At 43.4% G+C, this 23459-nt stretch overlaps 2 protein-coding genes across 2 annotated transcripts in view; both read left to right on the top strand.

Annotated features, from left to right (window-relative positions):
* Positions 1-23459, top strand: part of rnf103 (ring finger protein 103) — a 452442-nt gene that overhangs the window by 306153 nt on the left and 122830 nt on the right. The gene's annotated exons all lie outside the window — the stretch shown is intronic.
* Positions 15763-23459, top strand: part of LOC139331469 (fibroblast growth factor 4-like) — a 64016-nt gene continuing 56319 nt past the window's right edge. Inside the window, exon 1 of the mRNA XM_070962939.1 lies at positions 15763-16054. Within this exon, the coding sequence (XP_070819040.1) occupies positions 15763-16054 (292 nt within the window). The remainder of the gene's footprint in view (positions 16055-23459) is intronic.

Raw genomic sequence — 23459 nt, 5'->3', positions numbered from 1 at the left:
TTAATGGTTAATTTCAACCAAACCAGAGTAGGCGATTGTTGGAAAAGTTGAAAGTCTAACAAAGATGGTTTTGGTGAGTTGTCTTTTGTTTCTGATCAGTTTGAATGAAGTGTGTTATACGATGAGATATCAAGGCAGTTAAGCACATCTTGGTTCGGTAAAGACAGAAACTTGAATTTAGAAGTGTTATTGTGTGTTGTGTGTTGTACTTTCTCTTTAATAAGTAAAATAGGTGTAAGAATATTAAATTTCTTGATTCTTTAAATTGCTAATTTGTTAGACTACAAAAGCTAAGAGAGCTTGTGGAACAAATAAACTTGCAGCTTGCACACATCTCCTAGCTCCGAGATATTAGGTGGCAGGTCCACAAAACGAACTGGATTACTTTAAATGTTCTTCTCGTCACTAGAGCCCCCTTGTCAAATGTGATTAGGGTTACTGAGGTGCAGCCTTGTCTTGAGGAAAAAAACATAGAAGGATATAAATTTGAAAATCTATTCAGGAATTCTACAGAAAAACAAGTGTGAACCCAGATCATCAGAATTTTCTAGGCCTGCCAGTCTCAGTTTCTCCCGCATGGCTTGGGGGAACCTCTGCTGACAAGGTTTGATGTCAGAGCAAATTTTGATAAATGGTTACCCACGTCACAACTACTGTGGGGTTTTCTCCCAGTGAGGGGACTAGTCCTTCACATGTGTACACACATGATCTATCATTGCCTCTGTCTCTCTTTCTCTTTGAGCCCTGCAAAGAGCCCTACATGAGCAGTGCTCTGACGCACCATATGTCACATGATATCAACCCTCCTCTGCTGCTGTAGTATGTGCGGACAAAGTAGGCCAACATTTGTTGATATGAATCACATTGTTGTTTGCATTGTGTCTTTATGCTTGAGCTATTTGTATGTTTTCCAGCAGCATCTGAATTTACATAGTGTAGAGTGAGAGCTTTCTGCTGGACATCTAGATCATACAAAAGACTGTATCATAGATGCAATATGGGTAATAAATGTTGTACCCCATTGAAATAACTATATTTTAATGCTTCCATTTTTTCACAGTAGCTGCTGATATTTATAGCTAAAGAATAATTCATTCTCTTCTGGGCATTGTAAACACACCTCAGACATCTACTTTTAACCCCCATTAATCAACATTTTTAGTTTTGTGTTTCTTTTTTTCATATTATTCACTTCAGGAAAACACCCAGTAATTTCCCTTGTTTGGTGCCTACAAAAAATGAGAAAACAACAATTCTGTTGTAAAGTTTTTCTTTTGTAATTTTTGTTGTTTTCTGAATTTAATTAAATTATTAAATGAGCAGATAATATGCAGAGGCTATATAAAGTGAGTTAGTGTCGCAGATTTTCAGTATAAATATCAAACCTCAACAGTTTAGTAAAGTGACAATTTATTGCCCTTTCTATTTCTATTAGATGAGTAGTTTTTATAGATTTGAATTTTTTTCTGCATCTGTTCTTCAACAGGTGGTGAGCTCTTGTGAAGGATGTATAATCAGGTGATGCTGTCAATCACTATTTTCTATGTTGAAAATGTCCAATATATCAACATAATTATGAACACACTGATCATATACTACTGTTATATTTATTCTTATCTCTGCCTATAAATGTATCATAAATTCAATTTCTTGAATGGGATAAGCTTACATAAAGATTCATGTGGGAAGAGAACGTGGCACCACATTACAACTACTTCAGTATAAGAAGGGAATGGCAAAGTATTCTAAAGGAATACTTTTATGCAGCTCAACTATGTCAATTTATCTACTGGTATAATGCTGATTATGTTGAATGTATGATCCAAAGCCATGACAACTCAGAGTTGAGACCAGGAGGCAGAGCTGCAGTGCTACACGCTTCTCTGCATCTTCATTAGAGCAGTAATCCACCCAGAAGAGGAGTTAAACATTAAAATCCAATAAAAATTAAAACAAACACTGGAACAGTACAACAAGATAGGAGAATTAAATGTGGACTCCTTGGGCTCTATTTTTAACTCCGCCGCCGGCGAGGCGCAGGCTGCGCCGCCCACGCAATGGTATTTTCGAGCGGCGCAGGGAGGCGCACGGCGCATTTGGTATTTTGGTAGACCGAGGCGTACAGAGGTGCGCCAGGATGGGCGTTGCGGCGCAGTAGGCTGGAGGTGTCGGCATAATGAGCCGGCGCATTGGAATTTTCGACCATTTAGGTCTGCGCCGGCGGCGTAAAAGTGCGCTGAAAGCTCGCCACCTCAGACCTGGTCAACTCTGTGCGCCGGCGGCGCAAGTGGATTTTCGTAAACCGGCGGAGTCGTGCGCTCACGTCACCAATAACTCACAGCCAGGTTTCCACAGTGTCTGGCATTTCACTGCGATCAATTTTTAGCAACAGCCGCGATTCAATGCAACTATCTGAGTCAGCACATACAGTCAGACCTGAATTTGTATATTTTGATCCGTATCTCATCTGACCACATCGAAAGCGCGTTCGGCACGCGTAATGGTCACTCAACCTGACCGAATGTACACAGGTGAAACAGGGATGTCTGATGATCTGTGACTCAAATTGCCTGGTGACAAACGTGTATGCCACTTTCCCCGGGTCGGCACATGACTCGTTCATCCGGCGAATTCTAGCAGAAACATCCGTGACATCCTACAGAGCATATATACTGCATCTATCTCAGAGTACTCGAGAGAAAGAGAGAGACAGACACATGGAAAAAACGTAAGTGATGATCGTTGTCTACTATTACCCACGTCATTTCATTCCAAATACAAATGTAATCATAGTAATGCTTAACGTTATCTACAAAGATGGAGTACATCATTGCTTTGAGGAGGATGAGGAGGAGGAGGAGGAGGAGGAGGATTTAACATCTAAGGACCTCATATTTGGACATCAGAATCAGATATCCTTTGTTTATTCCCGAGGTGCTCCTTACAAGAATAGAATTAGAATAAAATTAGAAAAGAAAGAAAAGAGAGAGAACTATATACATAAAAAACAACAACACGCCTTCTCCCCTCCCTCTTTCCTAGTTGCGCCGCTGGGTGGGACTGAGATGAGAAGGAGGTGGAGATGCGCCAGTGGCGCAGCTCGTGAAAATACCAAAGTCTGCGCCGCCACGCCCCATCGGCGCAGTGGACCTGACTTTGCGCTGCGCCTGCGCCGCGCGGTAGCGGAGTCGAAAATAGAGCCCCTTATCTCTAATCAGCCTGGGGAAAATCTCCTTCAACACATGGCCAGTCTTTGCTGGCACCCCCAACAGATGTGTTCTGCTCTTCTTCCTCTTCACAAATGACTGCACCTCAGGAGACCTGTTCCAGAGTATCCCAAAAAGTTCTTGGTTCTCTAGGAAGGTTGCTGCAGTGGAAATACCCTTGTAGATAACTATATATTAACATGTATTATTTATACACAATATAGATGAAATAAGAGCACTTTTACTTTACTGCCAGGATTTTCTCTTACAGTTGTACTGGGATCATCTGAAAATGATACAGCAAACATTGTGTGTTCAATTGAATTAAGTGAAAATGACCTGGGAATGACTAGCTAGACGAAGACGAGCAAAGTTGAGGTGATCAGATAGTTCAAGTGAAGGCAAAGTTTTACACCTAGATGAGTGAAGCACGATGGTGATCATTAGAATTGTTGGGGGATAATTGGGTATAACACTTGTGGGCTCTATTTTAGATTCCGCCGCCGATGTGGCAGAGGCGTGGCGCAAAGTCGGATCCGCTTCGCCGATGAGGCGTGGCAGTGCAGACTTTGGTATTTTCGTGCACTGCGCTGCCAGCGCAACTACTCCCCCTTCTCATCTCAGTCCCACTCAGTGGCGCAACTCAGAAGGAGGGAGGGGAGAAGGCGTGGAGTGGGTTTGACACAGCTGAGTCAAACCTTCACCAATCACACCAGCTCCTCGCCTCACCCTTAAAAACACCGCTGGCAAGGCGCATTGCAAGTTTCGAGGATGTCTGAGCCCATGCAGGAAAGTGTCCCATGCCCAAACTTCTCATGTTTAAATATGAGGTCCTTTGATGGTAAATCCTCGGCCTCCTCCTCCTCCTCCTCCTCCTCCTCCTCCTCCTCCTCATCCTCCTCCTCAAAGCAATGATGTACTCCATCTTTGTAGATAACATTAAGCATTACAATGATTACATTTGTATTTTGAATGAAATGACGTGGGTAATAGCGGACAACAATGATCACTTACGTATTTTTGTCTCTCTCTCTCTGTCTCCCTCGTGCTCTGAGATAGATGCAGTATGCTCTGTAGGATGCCACCACTGTTTCTGGTTGGCACAGCCACTGCATGAAAAACCACATTTCCGATCAGTAAACCCCCACGAAGTTCGTTGATTATCAGCAATTTATGGCCAGTTTACAGGGAAGTTCGCCCGCTCCAAATATCATTGGAAACGGACCATCTGTCGGCGGGGGGCATGGTTATTTGCGCCTTCGCGAAGGTGTAAATAGCTCTAATTAGGACATGAATGCTACCAACATTGGGTGCTTTTCATTACATAAATTGGTCTCCTCGTCTCCTCCACTCGCTTCCTCTCCTCGCGTCTTCGCTCCGCCCAGCGAGGACATGAAAGAGGGATGCGAGGAAGGGACGTGAGGACGGAGGAGACGAAACTCCGAAATGAAAAATCCTCGCTCCACAGCGTCAGTCCGAAGCGACGTCAATTACTGATGACATTTGCACAGCTGTAAAAGCTGTAAAACGTGATATTATGGTCAGATTTGCAGTCAGACTGTTCTACTCCTGATCGCTATTGATGAGGTTTCAATTATATGCCGTTAGAGGCATAACAGAGGACGGGTGTGTGGTAGATCAAACCAACAGCCTTGTAGCCTTGCTTTAAAAAAACGTAAATATATACCAAGAATTTTCATTAATTTCTTGGTGACAGATACAATTGTTAAAAGGACACAGTTGAAACAAGAATCAGGATTACATTTGTTAAGACCTGCTCCCCCCATGATTCAAACGTATGCCACATACGACACGCCCCTTAAATAATAAAAGACTTCCACGTAGGCTACACCGGTGTATCCTCACTCTGATCTCCTTCAGAAGCCTCCTCTCTCCTCGCTCCTCGTCTCCTTCAGGTGCATTTAAGCAATTGGAAGATCCTTCATCATGGCGGAGGGGAAACGACTTCCGGGTCGACGAAGGAGAGAGGAGACGAGGAGGCACAATTAAATGTAATGAAAAGCACCCTACGATCCACTCAGGCTGGCCTGCTGGCTTCACAAACAACCATTGGATGATTCCACAGGCATTTTAAAAGGAAACTCTCATGTGATTGGATAGCAACTACAATCACATGAGTGAGTGATCATGCGATTGGATGGCAACTCTGCTATTATTGGTCATCTGTGCACCACACACACACACACACACACACACACACACTATATATATATAGAAATTTTAATGATTCCTTTAATTGATGATCCACCTTCTGAAAACTATGCCACCACACAGTAGAACACAAAGACCACAGTTGACAAAAGCATTTTGAAAAAGCCTTTAATGAATCATGGCAAACACACATCAACAAGGATCAACCAACTAAAAAAAAAAGTAAAAAAAGGAAATGTGCAGAGGGGTTCATATGGTGTAAGATAGCTGTCAAAAAGACGTGTCCATAATTAAAGTTTCGTATTTGTAAAGTTAACTATTTGTGTGTCATAAAAGTTGTTTTACACAAAATTCTGCTGTCATATACGTGAGTCTGTGAAATTGGGTTCGGGTTACGATTGTTTTTATATGAGTATGAGTCTAAAAGCTGTGAGTGCAAAGTCTTGTGAAGTTTTCTACGAAATCTTCACTGTGAATACGAATTCAAGTTTATGGGTACGACGCAAAAACGCCAGCAGCCCCGGAGAGACTTCACAGGTAATGTCAATAATAACGTGCATTGCTATTTTTTGATTTTCATAGGAAATCATAGGTGAACCATAGTCTCTGCGTTGGGCCATGCCATTGGTCCATGGTACATGAAAAACAGAGTCTAAGGCCTCTGGAAATGCTTCTTTGATGCCTCTGGGTGATACTGAGTTGGTGCCTGTCGCTTTGAAGGGGACTTGAAACGTAGCCTTTTGCGGTGTGTCGCCACATACTTTGGGTCGCTCTCCAGCCGCTCCTGAAGTGTCTGGCAGAGTTGGGAGAGCCTCTGACTGCAGAAAGGTGGAAGCTTTACTATCCACCCAGCTTCCCCGTCCGCTGTGTCATCCTCCTCATCGGACATCATGTCAGCAGCGACCCCCTGCCAAAAATCAATTTCCTGCTGGTTGGCTAGGACACTCCTTCTTGCTTAGTACTGCTAAGAAACAATAACACATGATAACAAACAATAACACATATATGTGACCATGTTTGTCAAAAACAATGCAGCTAATAAATAAAATTCAGCCCATTTTTACATTGTTGTGAAAATAAAGCGGCATTCATGTAACTCTTACCCACTTCCTTCTCTGTCTGCTGCAAGCTGAAATCTTCACAGCTGCTGCCTGAACTGAAAGAGCTGGCTGGGCATGACTGAAGCTCCTCCGCACCGTCTCGTAATATATCTTACAGGCCGCTGGAAGAAAATATATATTCGTTTGAAAAAATTAAGACAGGCTTCAGGAAAGTAAAAACAACAACAAGAAACAACAGAAAGGGGTTAAATTAAAAAAACTTACATAAAAGGACTCCTCTGTCCACACCATCCATGTCTGGACTCCCAGTTCAAGTTGCCATCAAATGTGACGTCACCGCTTTGTTGTATTGTAGTATTAAATGCTAACATTACTTACTGCAACTTATGCACCCGTCTCTTCCTCTTCTGGTCTGGCTTTTATCTCGGCCATTTCTCCTCACCAATTGTGTGATCAGCTGTGTTACGCTCAGCAGTTTCTTCTGTAAATTGTTTGGACTTTCTGGATATGGTCGCTCCACAGCCAGGCCGTCCACTCGTCACAGAGGAATGCCTTCTGGGGTGAACTGAAGACGACGTCCAGCCATTGTATGAACAGAGTTAAAGTTTAGAAGGACCCAAACCCTAACTTTTCTGATCCAAACTCCACTGATAAAATAGCATTTTCTAAGCTCATAATAATGTCACAATGTTCACGGACGTGCCAAGGTCATTTTCTGCCGACGTCATTGCGTCAGAGGAGGCGTCCATTCATAGCGACGTCGCGCTCTCAGAATTTCTCACGAGACAATTTTTTTGTGTAGAAAAAAGAACATGCTGTGATTTTGGTATTTTGATTTTCTATTTTTGTACCTGCATATTTTATAAAACATGTAAACTTCTTTAAACTGTTTGACATCATCAAATAATAAAAAAAGAAAAGTTACTTTGGTGTGTTCCCTTTTTATTCCTATTTAAGGAATCAGCAGTGGACTTACCCTGCTGGAATTTTGCAACCATTTTTCATCTGGTGTTGTGGTGGCAAAATGCCACCAAATCTTTGTCTGTATTCTGTAGGCACAGAACATACACACACACACACACACACACACACACACACACACACACACACACACACACACGCAACCACACACACAATCCCAATTTGCATTTGTATAGCTTGCAGCATTTACATTTGCATTTTAGCAGATCTTCCACAGCAATATACAGTGACGATGATTGATGGAAATGCTACTTTTCATGCAGTAAGAGACGTTAATTCATTAGTTTGCATCCCTGTTTCACCTGTGTACATTCGGTCAGGTTGAGTGACCATTACACGTGCCGAACGCACTTGCTTTGTGGTCAGATGAGGTACTGATCTGTCACAGTCCTGCCTAGCACTTACCTGTGCTGCAGTTCTCCAGCCACGCCCCATACCTGCCCATCTGCACACCTAGCCTATTAGGTTCATCTGGAGGGTATTTAAGCCACGCTGTCATTCTTCCCAGTTGCCGATTGTCTTTGCGTTATGCCAGACTCGCCAGCAGTATTCTTCAGATTGATCTCCGGTATCCAACCTCGCCTGTTCCTGACTTCTCCTTCCGTCCTAGCCCTGTGTCTGTGGGTGTGCAGATCTTACCGCCTCGGTGGTTACAAAAAGCACGTTCTTCCTCTGAGAGTGTTTTCGACCTCGCCAAAATCTGTCAGTGATTTCCGCGCTTGATCCGTTCTTCTTACAATAACTCCTTCTGAGCCGGTTCTCTGCTCAGCACGGCACAGTGTTGCTCCGGTTGTCTGTTGTTCCCTGTTCTCAGTATATCGGCCGGCACTGCAATTGGGTGCTCCATTAGCCCGTTACACTGATCAAAATATATAAATTTAGGTCTGACTGTATGTGCTGACTCAGATAGTTGCACTGAATCGTTACGAAAATTCACTTTCCCAGCGGTGCGACGCTGGCGCACAGAGTTGACCATGTCTGGGGTGGACCAAAATGGATGAAAATCCAAATGCGCCGGCTAATTATGCCAACACCTCCCCCTACTGTGCCGCAACGCCCATCCTTTGCGCCTCGGTTTACCAAAATACCAAGTTCGCTGCATGCCCGCCTGCGCTGCATTAAAATACCACTGCATGGGGTGTATCCCCTGCGCCCCACCAACCTCTTGTGTGTTAATAAGGATCACACATTCACACTTAAAGAAATCCATTTTATATCAGGAGAATATAAAGAAGAGTTCTGTAATTTTTCTTGTTAGTTTCACAATTTGAGAATTCCTTCTGTGGAAGTACACGGAGAGCAATTTTAAAACCACAAGAGATGATCTTTTTCTCCATTGTTTTGTCATGTTAATGCTGGTATATTACAGTATAATAATAATAAGACATTGTATTCAAAGGCGCCTTTCTTGACACTCAAGGTCACCGTACAAGACATTTAGAAACTTTAAAAACATCGATGACAAAATAATGAAGCAATAAAACAATAAAAGGCAGCAAACAGGGTATTAAGTGCAATAGGCAGTCTTGAACAGATGGGTTTTGAGCTGTGATTTGAAGTGGGTAAAAGAGTCAATGTTCCTGAGTTGGGGTGGTAGTGAGTTCCAGAGACAGGGAGCAGAGCGGCTGAATGCTCTGCTCCCCATGGTGGTGAGACGAGCGGAGGGGACAGACAAATGGATGGAGGAGGAGGATCTTAGGGTTCGAGATGGAGTGGGGATGTGGAGGAGATCAGACAGAAAAGGGGGGGCAAGGTTGTGGATGGCCTTAAATGTAAACAGGAGGACTTTGAATTGTATGCGGTACTGAACCGGGAGCCAGTGGAGCTGTTGGAGGACAGGAATGATGTGATGGATGGAGGGAGTTCGGGTTATGATGCAGGCAGCTGAATTTTGGACCAGTTGAAGTTTATGGAGAGATTTGTGAGGGAGGCCGAAGAGGAGAGAATTGCAGTAGTCCAGGTGGGAAGTGACGAGGCTGTGGACAAGGATGGTGGCAGTATGAGGGGTAAGGGAGGGGCGGAGGCGATTAATGTTTCGTAGATGGAAATAGGCAGACCGGGTAATGTTATTGATGTGGGATTGGAAGGATAGTGTGCTGTCCAGGATAACGCCCAGGCTCTTAACTTGGGGGGAGGGTGAAACAGTGGAGTTGTCAATGGTGATAGAAAAGCTGTTGGTTTGTCACTCTATAGAGTGTGGACTAAGTATTTCTATGGATATTATCCTTCCCTCAATAGTCCTTCCATTTGACCCACCCAAATTCAGCTTGTTGGATTCTTAGTATATGAGTGAGTCTTTCCATATCAAATAATTCTTCAACTGTGGCCAACCAGTTCTTTAATGAGGGTCTTCTTTACACCATTTCCTGGTGATTGCCTTCTTGGTTGCTGCTAGCAGTACTTTTGACCAAATATCGATCTCCACGCTTGTCCGGTTACATAGGTATAGTATCTCACATGACTTTGGTATATCATATCACAATATTGTCTTCAACTCCATCCATACATCATTCCAATATTTTCTCACTCGTGCACATTCCCAAAATACATGAAAGTGGTCCGCCTCTTGTTCCCCACACCGTCTCCAGCATGTTTGTTGTGCAGATAGAAATCTGCTCTTAATCTTAGGAGTAATAAAGAACCGGATTATATTTTTCCAGCAAAATTCTTTCCACATCCTGGAGCTGGTGGTGGTTTCGCTGAGCATCACATATGTTAAACCAATCTTCTTCAGATAGTTGAATTCTGCTTTCTTTCACCAAGCTGTCCCTGATATACAGTGTTCCCCTGTTGTTTACCAATCCTCTATACAATGTAGAAATCACTCTCCCTGTATTGTTCTTATATGCTTTACTCATTGTTGTAATCACTTCATTCAACTCATATGGAACCTCTGGTTTTATTTCTTTGTCAAAGTGGTCTCGTACTTGTAGGTATCTAAAATGGTCAGAATTGTCCAAGCCGAATTCTCTTTTCAATTTTTGAAAGTTTTTAATTTTACCCATCTCCATTATTGTGCTTATGGCTGTATTGCCGTTGATACTCCATTGTTGGAAACGGTTATCCAATGTCCCTGGTTTAAATTTGGGATTATGAGCCAACCAGCTCAAACTTTTGATTTCCCCCTCCAAATTGTATTTCCTGACCGCTTTGAACCAGATTTCCAGAGTGAATTTTGTGATGGGGTCAAGCATCTTCCCACACATCTTAAACAAATCCCCATTTGCAATCATACTTAGAACATGAATTCCTTCTGTTTTAAATTCAATATCCTTCCATCTAGCAGCATAATCGGGATCACACCAGTATACTGTGTAAGTGTCGGATCTGAGCAGCGTATTAATATTCTAAAAAGTTTGATAAAGCTAGTCTGTCCTTTTCCTTGGGAGTCTGGAGAGTTGTGAACTTAATCCTTGGTTTCTTTCCCCACCATATAAAATAAGAGATTTTCTTGTCCCAATCCTTAAATTGTGATTTGGGAATTTCTATTGGCAATGATTGGAAAAAATAAAAAATTCTTGGCAATACATTCATCTTAATGATTTCTATTCTGGTAGTTAAGTCTAATGTGAGTGCAGACCATCTTTCCATGTCCTCTTGGATCATCCGATTTAGACCCTTGTAATTAGATTTGTACAATTCTGTTAGATGTCTGGTAATCGTTACTCCTAAGTATTTTATTGATTTTGCGTGCCACATAAATTTATATATATTTGCTGGTTTCAATCACTCAAGGTAAAGCAGAGGAATGCACTTAACAAGGTGGTTAATGTCTGCACTAAAATAATTGGCACTGCTCAAAAAACTCTACAGGACATTTACAATGAAGAGCTGTGTAAGAAAGCAGAATCCATCCTGCTAGATCGCGCTCATCCTCTTTATCAACAGTTTCAGTTTCTTCCTTCTGGTTCACTTCTCAGACTTTCATATGCCAAAACCAACAGATATAAACATTCATTTGTACCCTCAGCTGTCACCCTACTAAACTCCAGGAGGAAAAGTTTGGGCCCCCCCACCCCCTTTTTCCTGTTTTGTTTATGTCTACACTTGTAGACATGAACAATTATTTGCTATTACTATTTTATCCACCCGGATTGAGTATTTTTATTGTATTTATATATTTATGACTATGATTACAAGTGATTGATGTGTACTTATGTGTTGCTCCCAGTGTTGCACAGCAATTGCCCCATTGGGGACAAATAAAGGTTTTGATTGATTGATTGATTGATTGATTGATTGATTGATTGATTGATTGATTGATTGATTGATTGATTGATTGATTGTTCAAGTACAGTGTTCTTCACTATTGCACACAAAATGTGTAGCAGTATATAGAAGAATAATATGTACATGCACAGACTTGATACAAGAGATAGGAATGTAATATTGAAGAAAAACTGTAATGTTGCCCTAGATATTGCATGAGATGTATTGGCATGATGATGAAAACATAGAATCACACAGTGCAAAACAAAAGAAGTAAGTAAGTAAAACACAGTGCTGAATTAGACAAAACTAGAGTTGAACAGGAAGGACCTGCGGTAGCGTTCCTTCTTATAGAGTGGATGCAGCAGTCTGCTGCTGAAGGGCCCTCACTGTCTCATTGGGAGTGAGATGGGTTGTCCATGATTGATGTCAGCTTAGCCAGTAACTGTCTCTTGTCCTCTGATGGTGTCCAGAGGGCAGTCCAGGGGGGTATTCCAGAAAGCGGGTTATGTGAAAACTCAGAGTAAATTAAGCCTGAGATGAGGGAAACTCTGAGTTTTCTGTTCCAGAAAGAGAGGTAACTGAAACTGAGTCAGTCACCATGGTAACAGACTTGTGAACATAACCTGCTCACTGGCAGATTTACTATAAGAAACCTTGAGTTTCTACCTGTCTCCTCCCATGTGAAGAAAGCTGTTAGACATGGATTGCCCATTCATTCCCAATCCAATTGATATCGAAGCCCAATTGATTCAAAATGCTTTATGTCGCAAGAGAATCTTCCAACCCAGATTAGAAGTATTGTTATTTCCAGAGGAATATCTGTTGGAACGCTACCGCTTTTCATCAGACGGTATAATCTATCTCGATAGCATTCTCCGGCCATACATCACCAACCTCACACACCGCAGACGTGCACTCACATCACAGCAATTTCTATGCATAGCGCATAGCTGTGAGGACTGAAACCCTCGCACTGAAATGCATGTTACCAATGATGGTGGTTTTTTCCCCAGACACAAACCTCTTAGAAACATCAAAGAGGAATTCCACAGGATTGCAGGTGACTGATGTAGAAATCATATATTCCATTATTTTAAATTATGATATACAATCTGCTGCGACCTCAGAGTGGATTCAGTAGCTTAATTAGCTGTCATTTTGCAGGGCTTCCAAATGTGATAGGATGCATAGATGGGACACCAATTCGTCCAGGTTTATGACCTACCATCTTAAAAATGACGTACGTACATGAAAATGTATACATTACAATACACTGTAACTCATGTCATTCTCTGCACTGTGAAGATCATATGTGATGCAGCCTACATCATTACAAATGTAGAAGCCAAGTGGCCCGGCTCTGGAAATGACTCCTGGAACTACCGGGACTGTAGTCTGAGCAACAGATTTGCACGTGCAAGGAAGCTAAAACTTTGTACAAATGTTCTTTGTCTCCCTTTTTAATGCACTCAAATGTGTCCTCTATAATTACAGGAGTGTTTGATGGCTACCTACTGGGGGATCGAGGCTATCCATGCCAGCCTACTCTGTTGACTTACCCTGGCCCCAACAATGTTTTAATGCGGCCCACTGCAGGACTGGAGCCTGGGTTGAGATGGCCATAGGCATACTGAAAATCCCGGTTCCAATGCCTGTGTAAGCTTGGGGTCACCCCAGAGAGGGCATGTGACATCACTGTGCCATGTGTTGTTCTCCATAATATTGAAACTATTAGAGGAGAGCAACACCCTGCTGTACAAATTAATGACACTGAGGATGACCATCCCATCCACCCTGCAGACATGCAGGATGGAAGGGCTGTAAGGGACCTAAACAGCAGAAACTACTTTTGATTAAAACAGTAAAATAAAGACAAAACTGATTTGGTCTTCTTTATTCCCTAGAAGTACAAAAGCAGCAGTTAGGATTTGTAATATAGTTTCATCCATTAACATATTTCACCTGTGAAGTGCATCCACCTCAACTGGCGTTCCAGTAATAGAATTTCAAGGTCTGTTTTTCTAATCTGGTGATCCAGATAGACCATTTTTTCACTTTTCTCTATACTCTTCATGAGGTGGACTCTATGAAACTCCTTCACTGGTAACTGGGAAACATATGGACGACATTTAAATCCTACAGTTCTACATACAGATTTAACATGGTATTGACCGAAAATCTCACTGTGTCAAGCTGTGCTGTGGAAGTTGATGAACCCTCCTCCTGGTGATGCCCAGCCATGTTCTGCTGAAGGACAAGAATGTGCTAGCTGCCACTCAAAAATGTAAAGGAATGTGAATGGGTAGAACACTGCCAGTAGCTATACATAATATTAAGAGACACTTCAGTAGGCCTCACTGGATTGCTCCCTGTGGCAGCAGTGTTTCATCATCATCATCATCCTCCTGTGATGAAGGAAAAGATACTGTTTCAGAATACTTTGAACTACCATCTGAGGTAAGATCTGAGTATGGAATACTTACAGCTGCAGGGTGTGGGTTGGGGGGGGGGGGTTATATATAAGAAGTTTTATATATAATATACATTTTATTTTTTAAAAAGACACAAGTGTATATTTGCATCTGATGTAAGCACTTGTGTCCTGGGGGGTGACAGGCTCAGATGAGCTTCCCCCGGGGATGCCTTCAGCCACCGGTCACGGTTTTGGCTGAGGTAAGGTCTGTTGGTGAGGTAGTCATTGGTCCACACAGCCAGCTAGCAGTCTATGCCAGCTCCTTCCAGTTTCCCCCTGAGCAGTGATGGTTGGATTGTCTTGAAAGCATTGGAGAAATCAAACATCAAACATGACTCTCACCATGCTCCCAGTATGCTCCAGATGAGAAAGACATTGATGGAGCAGGTAAATGACTGTGTCCTCCTGTTAAGTCAAAGACTTCAAATGTTTTAGTGGACCCAATACTGCAGACCAGTAGGCAGAATGAAAGAACAAAGAAAAACTATTATAACAAGAAACAAAAAACAGAAAATGCACTATAACAGACCGGACATGTCACAAATCTAACTGAAGAACTGCGGCAGAGTGAGATGGATGGCACTGCAAAAGAGATCACAAATAAGTGGAAGTCAAAAAACATTAAAAAAAAAAGAACAACAAAAAAACAGACAGACAGACAAATAACACTAAGGGGGAAGGAAAACACTAGGGATAGACAGATGAGCAGATCCTAACACCTCCAAGGCAATGACTGGACAATATGCAAACTGTAGGGGGTCCAGCTCGCTGCTTACCAGGTGACAGGGGTATGATCCTCTCCATTGTCTTCATCAGGTGGGAAGTTAGGGCTACCAGCCTGAAATAGTTGGGCTCCCTGGGATGCACAGTCCACCACACAGGAACTTCTCTCTCCAGACTGAGGCTCATTTTGAAGATGTGCAGGATAACCCTGCAGAGCTGGGGTCCCTGAGCAGTCTGGAGCTAATGGCAATGTACACTAAAGCTGTTCTGGCAGCCCATAGTGGCCCAACACCGCACTGTGTCTTTATGTTGGTTTTTCCTGTAGTGTACAGTGTACGTACACTGTATGTGTATATTAAAGCAAATACTAATGGGTATATATTATACCCACAAATGGGTAAGCAAATACTAATGGGTAGCATGGCACTAAAGAGGACATAAGAGAAGGGGGGCTCTTCACATTCATCTCTCTAACAAATCTGTCTTTTGATTTAAGACAGTTATTTACTACTCTATATTTGTGTGTACTTGCGTGTTCCTCTTTGTTTTCTGTCACTATGTGTTTTATTTATTTCTCAGTTTGTGTGCTTCTACAGCATCTGTGACTCACAGGCAAACAAGACAGCAGGTGGTGTGTGATGTAATATGGGACACATATAAATATGCTGTCTGTCTGCCGGATATCTACCTGAGGAGGAGGCAAAACTGGAGAAGAGGAGACAAATCACTGGTGTGCATATTGAAACTTTTCTCTGAGCTTTAGAGAGTGCAGAAGTTACAATATTTTCTCCATGGTATTTCTCTGCAAGACTGACACTGGAAAGATTTTATGAGCGTTTCTGTCCATACTCAGAGAATCATTTAATTGGGCTTAAAAATACATATATATAATTAGTAGTGTGTCTCTACGTTTGCGGTTACTGGTGAACAGAAGATGTTATCATCAAGGCACAAGCTCCCTCTGCTCCTGTATGGTATCCTCCTATGCAGCTCCTTTGCTCCTCTCCCAGTCATCAGCAGTAAGAGACAAAACATATGTAATAATGGGTCATCCGTTTGGGCCAGCAGCAGCTCCTGTGACAAGATGGTGCTGGCAGCTAGAGATGAAGAATACCTGCTGGGGATAAAGAGACTAAGAAGGCTTTACTGTAATGTTGGCATCGGCTTCCACATTCAGGTGTTACCAAACGGGAAGATCAAAGGTGTGCATAATGAAAACAGATACAGTAAGTATTTTGTCTTTTTCCCCTCCATTTCCTTTTAATCCCTGTAAATCAGTCAAATAACTGTGGCAATGATCATAACTGGTTAATGCACAAATGTTTTAACTTTTATGTTAGGTGATTTTTGTATTGAATTAAAATAATTAGCAGAGCTATACATTTCATATATCATCATTTTCATTCATGTATCTTGAATACAATTCAGAACCTGAATTATTTACTTCTTCGTTACAAGAGGGGGTAACATGAGCATTCTGAAAACAACACCTTTATTGACAGAAGGGAAACACAGACACTTTAATTACTGTAACTGAGAGAAGGATCGAAGGAAATTAAGGATGTAACTTGTGGTTCCTTTTCTTACTACCATGTAGGTAGTGTTATTTCAAGGATGTTGTGACTATTGAATGTTTGTTGTTTTTGAGTTTTTTTGTTTTGTTTTGTTTTTTCATTTTGTGCTGTTGACATGCTGACTTGTCAGCCCACTGTAGGCAAACCAATATCATCCTTCTTTACTTTTAATATTCATTTTATTATTTATTGTTATTTTCTTCTATATTTTGTCTCACTCCTCTGAACATTTCTACTGTGAATGTTTAAAAATGAATGTCAGAAGTAGCAGAAGTAAGCATGAAACATTAATATTTATTAATGTTTCATGCTTCATTATACCCTATAAATTGTCCAGACAGTAATACACTCAATAACAACAATATTTAATACTACATTTTGATGGCCTCTTCAGGTGGCCTGAGAGCATGCTATTCTTAGAAACATAAAATCCAACAATAATTCAGCTTTAATTCTTTTAAGAAATAACTCCCAGAGTGGAATAGAACGCATTTACACCGACAGTGAAAGCAGAGAGGTTATTTTCATGAGTGGCAGTCACCCCATCAAACAGATGAAGTTTTTTTTTAAAACAGATGAAAGTGTTGGCAGCAGTCTAGAGCTAAGCTAACCCTAACCCAAAAACTAATCTATTAACAAAATTAACAATCTGGGGGGACAAAACAGTGAAAGTACCACCATTCAATCAAACACATGCTGAAAAACTGATTTGTGCCTTTATTTCAAGCCAACTCGATTGCTCAGTGGTCTCCTGAATAAATAAATAAATAAATAAATAAATAAAAAAAAATAAATAAATAAATAAATGACTGAGAGATTTCAGCTCATTCAAAACTCGACAGCTCAGCTATTAACCAATACCAAGAGGAGAGAGCACATTAAGCGCATTATTCCAGCTTTAGCTGCTCTGCACTGGGTTCCTGTAACATTTAAAATTAATTTTAAGTTCCTCTTCCTTGTGTATAAAGCACTTAATGGGCTAGGTTCCCAGCAAATTTGTGGATAAAGCCTTGTCAATTACATCCCAAAGTTCTGGAACGCAGTACCTAAATAAATAAAGTTAAAACTTATCTTTTCAAGGAAGAAGCTAAATTAGTAACATGCTGTGGTAGGACATGAAAGTGTGCCAGTGAAAAGGGAAAGAAAAACAGAGGAGCTTGGTGTATCATTGGAAGTCCCCCGAAAGTCTAATCCTATAGCAGCATAACTAGGAGCTGGTCCAAGGCAAGACTGAGCCAGCCCTAACTATAAGCTTTATCAAAAAGGAAATATTTAAGCCCCAGTTCCAGACAAAGATTGGAAGATGGTTCCACAGGAAAGGAGCTTGATAACCAAAGGCTCTGGCTCCCATTCTGTTTTTGGAGACTTTAGGAACCTAAAGTAAGCCTGCAAATTGGGAACGCGGTGTTCTAGTGGGGTAATAAGGTATGATAAGCTCTTTAAGATAAGATGCTGGTTTAGGGCTTTGTACGTAAGGAGAAAGATTTGAAATTCTATTCTGGATATTACAGGGAGCCAGTGCAGAGTGGCAAATATTGGAGAAATACGATCTCCTTTCTCCTCCTTGAACTGCCACTTTATCGTGGTGGAGGAGTTTGAGTACCCGAATGATCCTAGAGGCTATGTTGTCTGGGGCTTAATGGCCCTGGTAGGGTCTCCCAAGGCGAACAGGTTCTAGGTGACGGGTCAGACTAAGAGCAGTTCAAAAAGCCCCTTATGAAAGAAATCAAATCAAGGAAGCGTACGTCGCCCGGATTGGCGTCACCGGGGCCCCGCCCTGGAGCCAGGCCTGGGGTTGGGGCTCGCAGGCGAGCACCTGGTGGCCGGGCACAGCCCGAAGGAGCGACATGGGCCCGCCTTCCCATTGGCCCACCACCCGCAGGAAGGATCAGAAGGGGCCGGTGCTATGTGGAATGGGTAGCAGTCGTGGGCGGGGGCCCCGATGACCCAAACCCTGGACAACGACTCTGGCTATGGGGACATGGAATGTCACCTCACTGTGGGGGAAAGAGCCTGAGCTAGTGCGGGAGGTTGAGCGGTACCGGCTAGAGATAGTCGGGCTCACCTCCACGCACAGTCTGGGCTCTGGAACCCAACTCCTTGAGAGAGGCTGGACTCTCTTCTACTCTGGAGTTGCCCGCGGTGAGAGGCGGCGAGCTGGTGTGGGCTTGCTTATAGCCCCCCAGCTCAGCCGCCATGTGTTGGAGTTCTCCCCGCTGAGCGAGAGGGTCGCTTCCCTGCACCTTTGGGTTGGGGATAGGTCTCTCACTATTGTTTCGGCCTACGGGCCAAACAGTAGCGTAGAGTACCCGGCCTTCTTGGAGTCCCTGGGAGGGGTACTGGAAAGTGCTCCAACCGGGGACTCCATTGTTCTGCTGGGGGACTTCAATGCTCACGTGGGCAGCGACAGTGACACCTGGAGGAGTGTGACTGGGAGGAACGGCCTCCCCGATCTGAACCCGAGTGGTGTTCTGTTATTGGATTTCTGTGCTAGTCACAGTTTGTCCATAACGAACACCATGTTCAAGCATAAGGGTGTCCATCAGTGCACGTGGCACCAGGACACCCAGGACACCGGTTGGCCTCAAGGAAATTCTGGCAAACCATTCGGCGCCTCAGGAGGAGGAAGCAGCTTTCTGTCAACACTGTTTACAGTGGAGGTGGAGAACTGTTGACCTTGACTGGGGATACTGTCCGGCGGTGGAAGGAATACTTCAAGGATCTCCTCAATCCCTCTGTCATGTCTTCCGTAGAGGAAGCAGAGACTGGGGACTTGGAGGTCGATTCATTCATCACCGGGGCTGAAGTCACTGAGGCAGTTCGCATGCTCCTCGGTGGCAAAGCGCCGGGGGTGGATGAGATCTGCCCTGAGTACCTCAAGTCTCTGGATGTTGTAGGACTGTCTTGGTTGACACGCCTCTGCAGCATCGCGTGACAGACGGGGACAGTGCCTCTGGACTAGCAGACTGGGGTGGTGGTCCCTCTTTTTAAAAAGGGGGACCGGAGGGTGTGTTCCAACTATTGGGAGATCACACTCCTCAGCCTCCCTGGGAAAGTCTATTCCAAGGTACTGGAGAGGAAAATCCGGCCGATAGTCGAACCTCGGATTCAGGAGGAACAATGCGGTTTTCGTCCTGGCCGTGGAACACTGGACCAGCTCTATACCCTCTACAGGGTGCTTAAAGGGTTCATGGGAGTTTGCCCAACCAGTCCACATGTGCTTCGTGGACTTGGAGAAGGCATTCGACCGTGTCCCTCGCGTCATTCTGTGGGAGGTGCTCCGGGAGTATGGGGTTGGAGGCCCTCTGTTGAGGGCTGTACAGTCCCTGTACAACCGGAGCAGGAGCCTGGTCCGCATTGCTGGCAGTAAGTCGGACCTGTTCCTGGTGCATGTTGGACTCCGGCAGGGCTGCCCTTTGTCACCGGTTCTGTTCATCATTTTTATGGACAGAATTTCTAGGCGTAGCCAGGGGCTGTAGGGGGTTCGGTTTGGGGGCTGGCAGATTTCGTCTCTGCTTTTCGCGGATGATGTTGTCTTGTTGGCTACCTCGAGCCAGGACCTTCAGCATGCACTGGGGCGGTTCGCAGCCGAGTGTGAAGCAGCTGGGATGAGAGTCAGCACCTCCAAGTCCGAGGCCATGGTTCTCAACCGGAAAAAGGTGGCTTGCTCCCTTCAGGTTGGGGGAGAGTTCCTGCCTCAAGTGGAGGAGTTTAAGTATCTTGGGATCCTGTTCTCGAGTGAGGGAAGGATGGAACGTGAGATTGACAGGCGGATTGGTGCAGCGGCTGCAGTAATGCGGTAGCTGTACCGGTCTGTCGTGGTGAAGAAGGAACTGAGCCGAAAGGCGAAGCTCTCAATTTACCGGTCAATCTACGTTCCTACCCTCACCTATGGTCATGAACTTTGGGTCATGACCGAAAGAACGAGGTCCCGGATACAAGCGGCTGAAATGAGTTTCCTCCGCAGGGTGGCGGGGTGCTCCCTTAGAGATAGGGTGAGGAGCTCTGTCACCCAAGAGGAGCTCAGAGTAGAGTCGCTGCTCCTCCGCATTGAGAGGAGTCAGCTGAGGTGGCTCGGGCATCTCTATCGGATGCCCCCTGGACGCCTCCCTAGGGAGGTGTTCCAGGCATGTCCCACCGGGAGGAGGCCCTGGGGAAGACCCAGGACACGCTGGGGTGACTATGTCACTCAGCTGGCCTGGGAACGCCTCGGGATCCCCCCGGAAGAGCTGCAGTAAGTGTCCAGGGAGAGGGAAGTCTGGGCGTCCCTGCTCAGACTGCTCCCCCCGCAACCCGGCCCCGGATAAGTGGAAAAGAATGGATGGATGGATGGATGGATGGATGGATGGATGGATGGATGATCTCCTTTCCTTGTTTTTGTCAGAACACGTGCTGCAGTATTCTGGATCAACTGGAGAGTGTTTAGCAACACATTTGGACATCCTGATAGTAAGGAATTCCAAATATCCAACCTAGAAGTTACAAATGCATAAACAAGTTTTTCTGCATCATTTTTAGACATGATATGCCTGATTTTTGCAATGTTATGTAGGTAAAAAACACATGATTTGTTTGACATGGAAGCTAAAGAACATATCCTGATCAAAGATAACTCCTTCTTTATAGATGTAGCACAATGCTATCCATAATTGCTATATCATCAGAAAGTGATTTTCTAATGTGTTTAGGGCCCAGTACTATAATTTCAGTCCAAATTTAGCAACAAACAATTGCAGGTCTTCCAGGTCTTTAAGTCCTTAAGACATGCTTGTAGTCTAGTTAACTGGTTGGTCTCTTCTGGCTTCATTGATAAATATAGCTGGGTAGCATCTGCACAGCCATGAAAATTTATGGAGTGTTTCCTGAAAATATTCCCAAAAGGAAGCATATACTGAGTGAATACAATTGGTCCAAGCACAGAATCCTGCAGAACTCCGTGACTGGCTTTAGCATGCACAGAGCAATCATCATTAACCTGTACCAAATTGATTTAAACCATCTCAGTGCAGTTTCCTAAATGTCAATGAAGTGTTTCAGTCTCTGCAATATAATTCCACGGTCAATGGTAAATGCAGCACTAAGATCTAACATGACTAGTACAGAGACATGTCTTTCGTATGATGCAATTAGAAGGTCATTTGTAACTTTAGGGCGGCACGGTGGAGCAGCAGGTAGTGCATGTGCCTCACAGCAGGTCGCCGGCTCGATCCCTGGGTGGGGGCCTTTCTGTGTGAAGTTTGCATGTTCGTCCCGTGCATGCGTGGGTTCTCTCCGGGCACTCCGGCTTCCTCCCACAGACCAAAAACATGCTCATTAGGTTAATTGGTGACTCTTAATTGTCCTTAGGTGTGAGTCTAAGCCCAATGACAGCTGGGATAGGCTCCGGCCCCCCCACAGCCTCGAAAGAGATGGTTGGGTATAGACAATGGATTGATGGATTTGTAACTTTAGCCAGGGCTGTCTCTGTAAAACCCCTAGGCTTTTTAAGAAGAGGTTTTATTACAGCTACGTTAAAGGACTGTGGTACGTAACCTTTTGATAAAGACAGGTTTATCATGTCTAGTAAAGAAGAGCCAATTGTGGGTAAAACTTCTTTAAGCAGCTTAGTCAAGGTGGGGTCTTAAATACAGGTTGATGACTTTGATGATAAAATTAGTTGGTGAAGGTCGACAGGAGAAAACGATTTAATAACTATTTCTCTAGCGTCTGTGTTTGAAAATAAATCATCAGTACTTATTGAGGGCGGGAGGTGATGAATTCTGTCTATGATAGTAATTTTATAATTAAAGAAGCTCATGAAGTCATTATTACTGAGGGCTGAGGGAATACATGGTTCAATGGAATTATGACTCTGTCAGCCTGGCTACAGTGCTGAAGCCTGGGATTGTTCTTATTTTCCTCTATCAGTGAAGAGCAGTAAGCTGGTCTAGCACTGCAGAGGGCTTTCCTGCATGTTTTAAGACTGTCTTGACAGGCAAAATAATATTCTTCCAAATTTGTGGAATGCCATTTACTTTCAACTTTTCATGAAGTTTGCTTTAATTTGTGGGTTTGAGGAGACTGCAGCTCTGCCTCCTGGTCTCAACTCTGAGTTGTCACAGGTTTGGCTCCGTCAAAAGTGGGATGGATGCCAACTCTTCTAATCAGACCAGGTCTGCCCCAGAAAGTGTGCTAGTTACCAGTGAAGCCCATGTTGTTTACAAGACACCACTTCGACAGCCAGGAATGCATCTGACTATGGTTGCTGGTGTCGCTAACTTCACGTTTATCAAAATGGAGCTGCCAGTAATCAGAGTTGGTTTCTCAGTGAGTCTCAAATGTGTCACTGAGTGGGGAGAACCTGTTTGAAACATGAAGTGGTTGGTGATGAACTGTGGGCTCCAGCTTGAGACTATGTTTCCATTGAACAGTCACCCAGCCTCCCTGGTTTCCCAGCTGCTCAGGTCCTCAGTGTATCATGCCACGATGGACACTAAACCCTGGCTGAAAATCCTCAAAGAAACTGTTGTTATGCAGAAAGTCACACAATTGATTGGCAACTGCTTTCTCAAGAATTTTAGAGAGAAAGGGGAGGTTAGATATAGGTTTATAGTAAGCTATATAGTATAGTAAGCTAAAACCGTATATTAACAAGAGTAAGCTTTTTAAGAAGAGGTTTAATTACCACTACTTTAAAGGGCTGTAGTACATAACATGTTGATAACAACAGGTTGATGAACAGCCAAAACTGAAACTTCTTAAAGCACTGCCACTTCCTTTCAAGTTTCTGCGTTAATATGTGGGTTAAGAGGGTATACCATTGAACTAACCTTCTCTGTTTTATTGTCTTGTTTGCCAAGTTCAACAGAAAAACGGGAAAAGCATGTGGATTTTCAATTTCTGATTCACACACAAAAAAAACTGAAAAACAGAATGAGGCATTGTACATTTGTTCATCCTATTATCAAATAAGTTGAACACAGCTTTTTGTTGTCTGTCAGCAACAATGCTTCTGAAGTGCTGAAATAACATCATAGCGACACATAGAGCTTTGATCTCATCAGAATCACAACTTATA

The sequence above is a fragment of the Chaetodon trifascialis genome, chromosome 5 (assembly GCF_039877785.1).
Source record: "Chaetodon trifascialis isolate fChaTrf1 chromosome 5, fChaTrf1.hap1, whole genome shotgun sequence".
Classification (NCBI taxonomy): Eukaryota; Metazoa; Chordata; class Actinopteri; order Chaetodontiformes; family Chaetodontidae; genus Chaetodon; species Chaetodon trifascialis.
The sequence above is the reverse complement of the archived record's forward strand: the minus strand, read 5'-3'. Positions and strand labels throughout refer to the sequence as shown.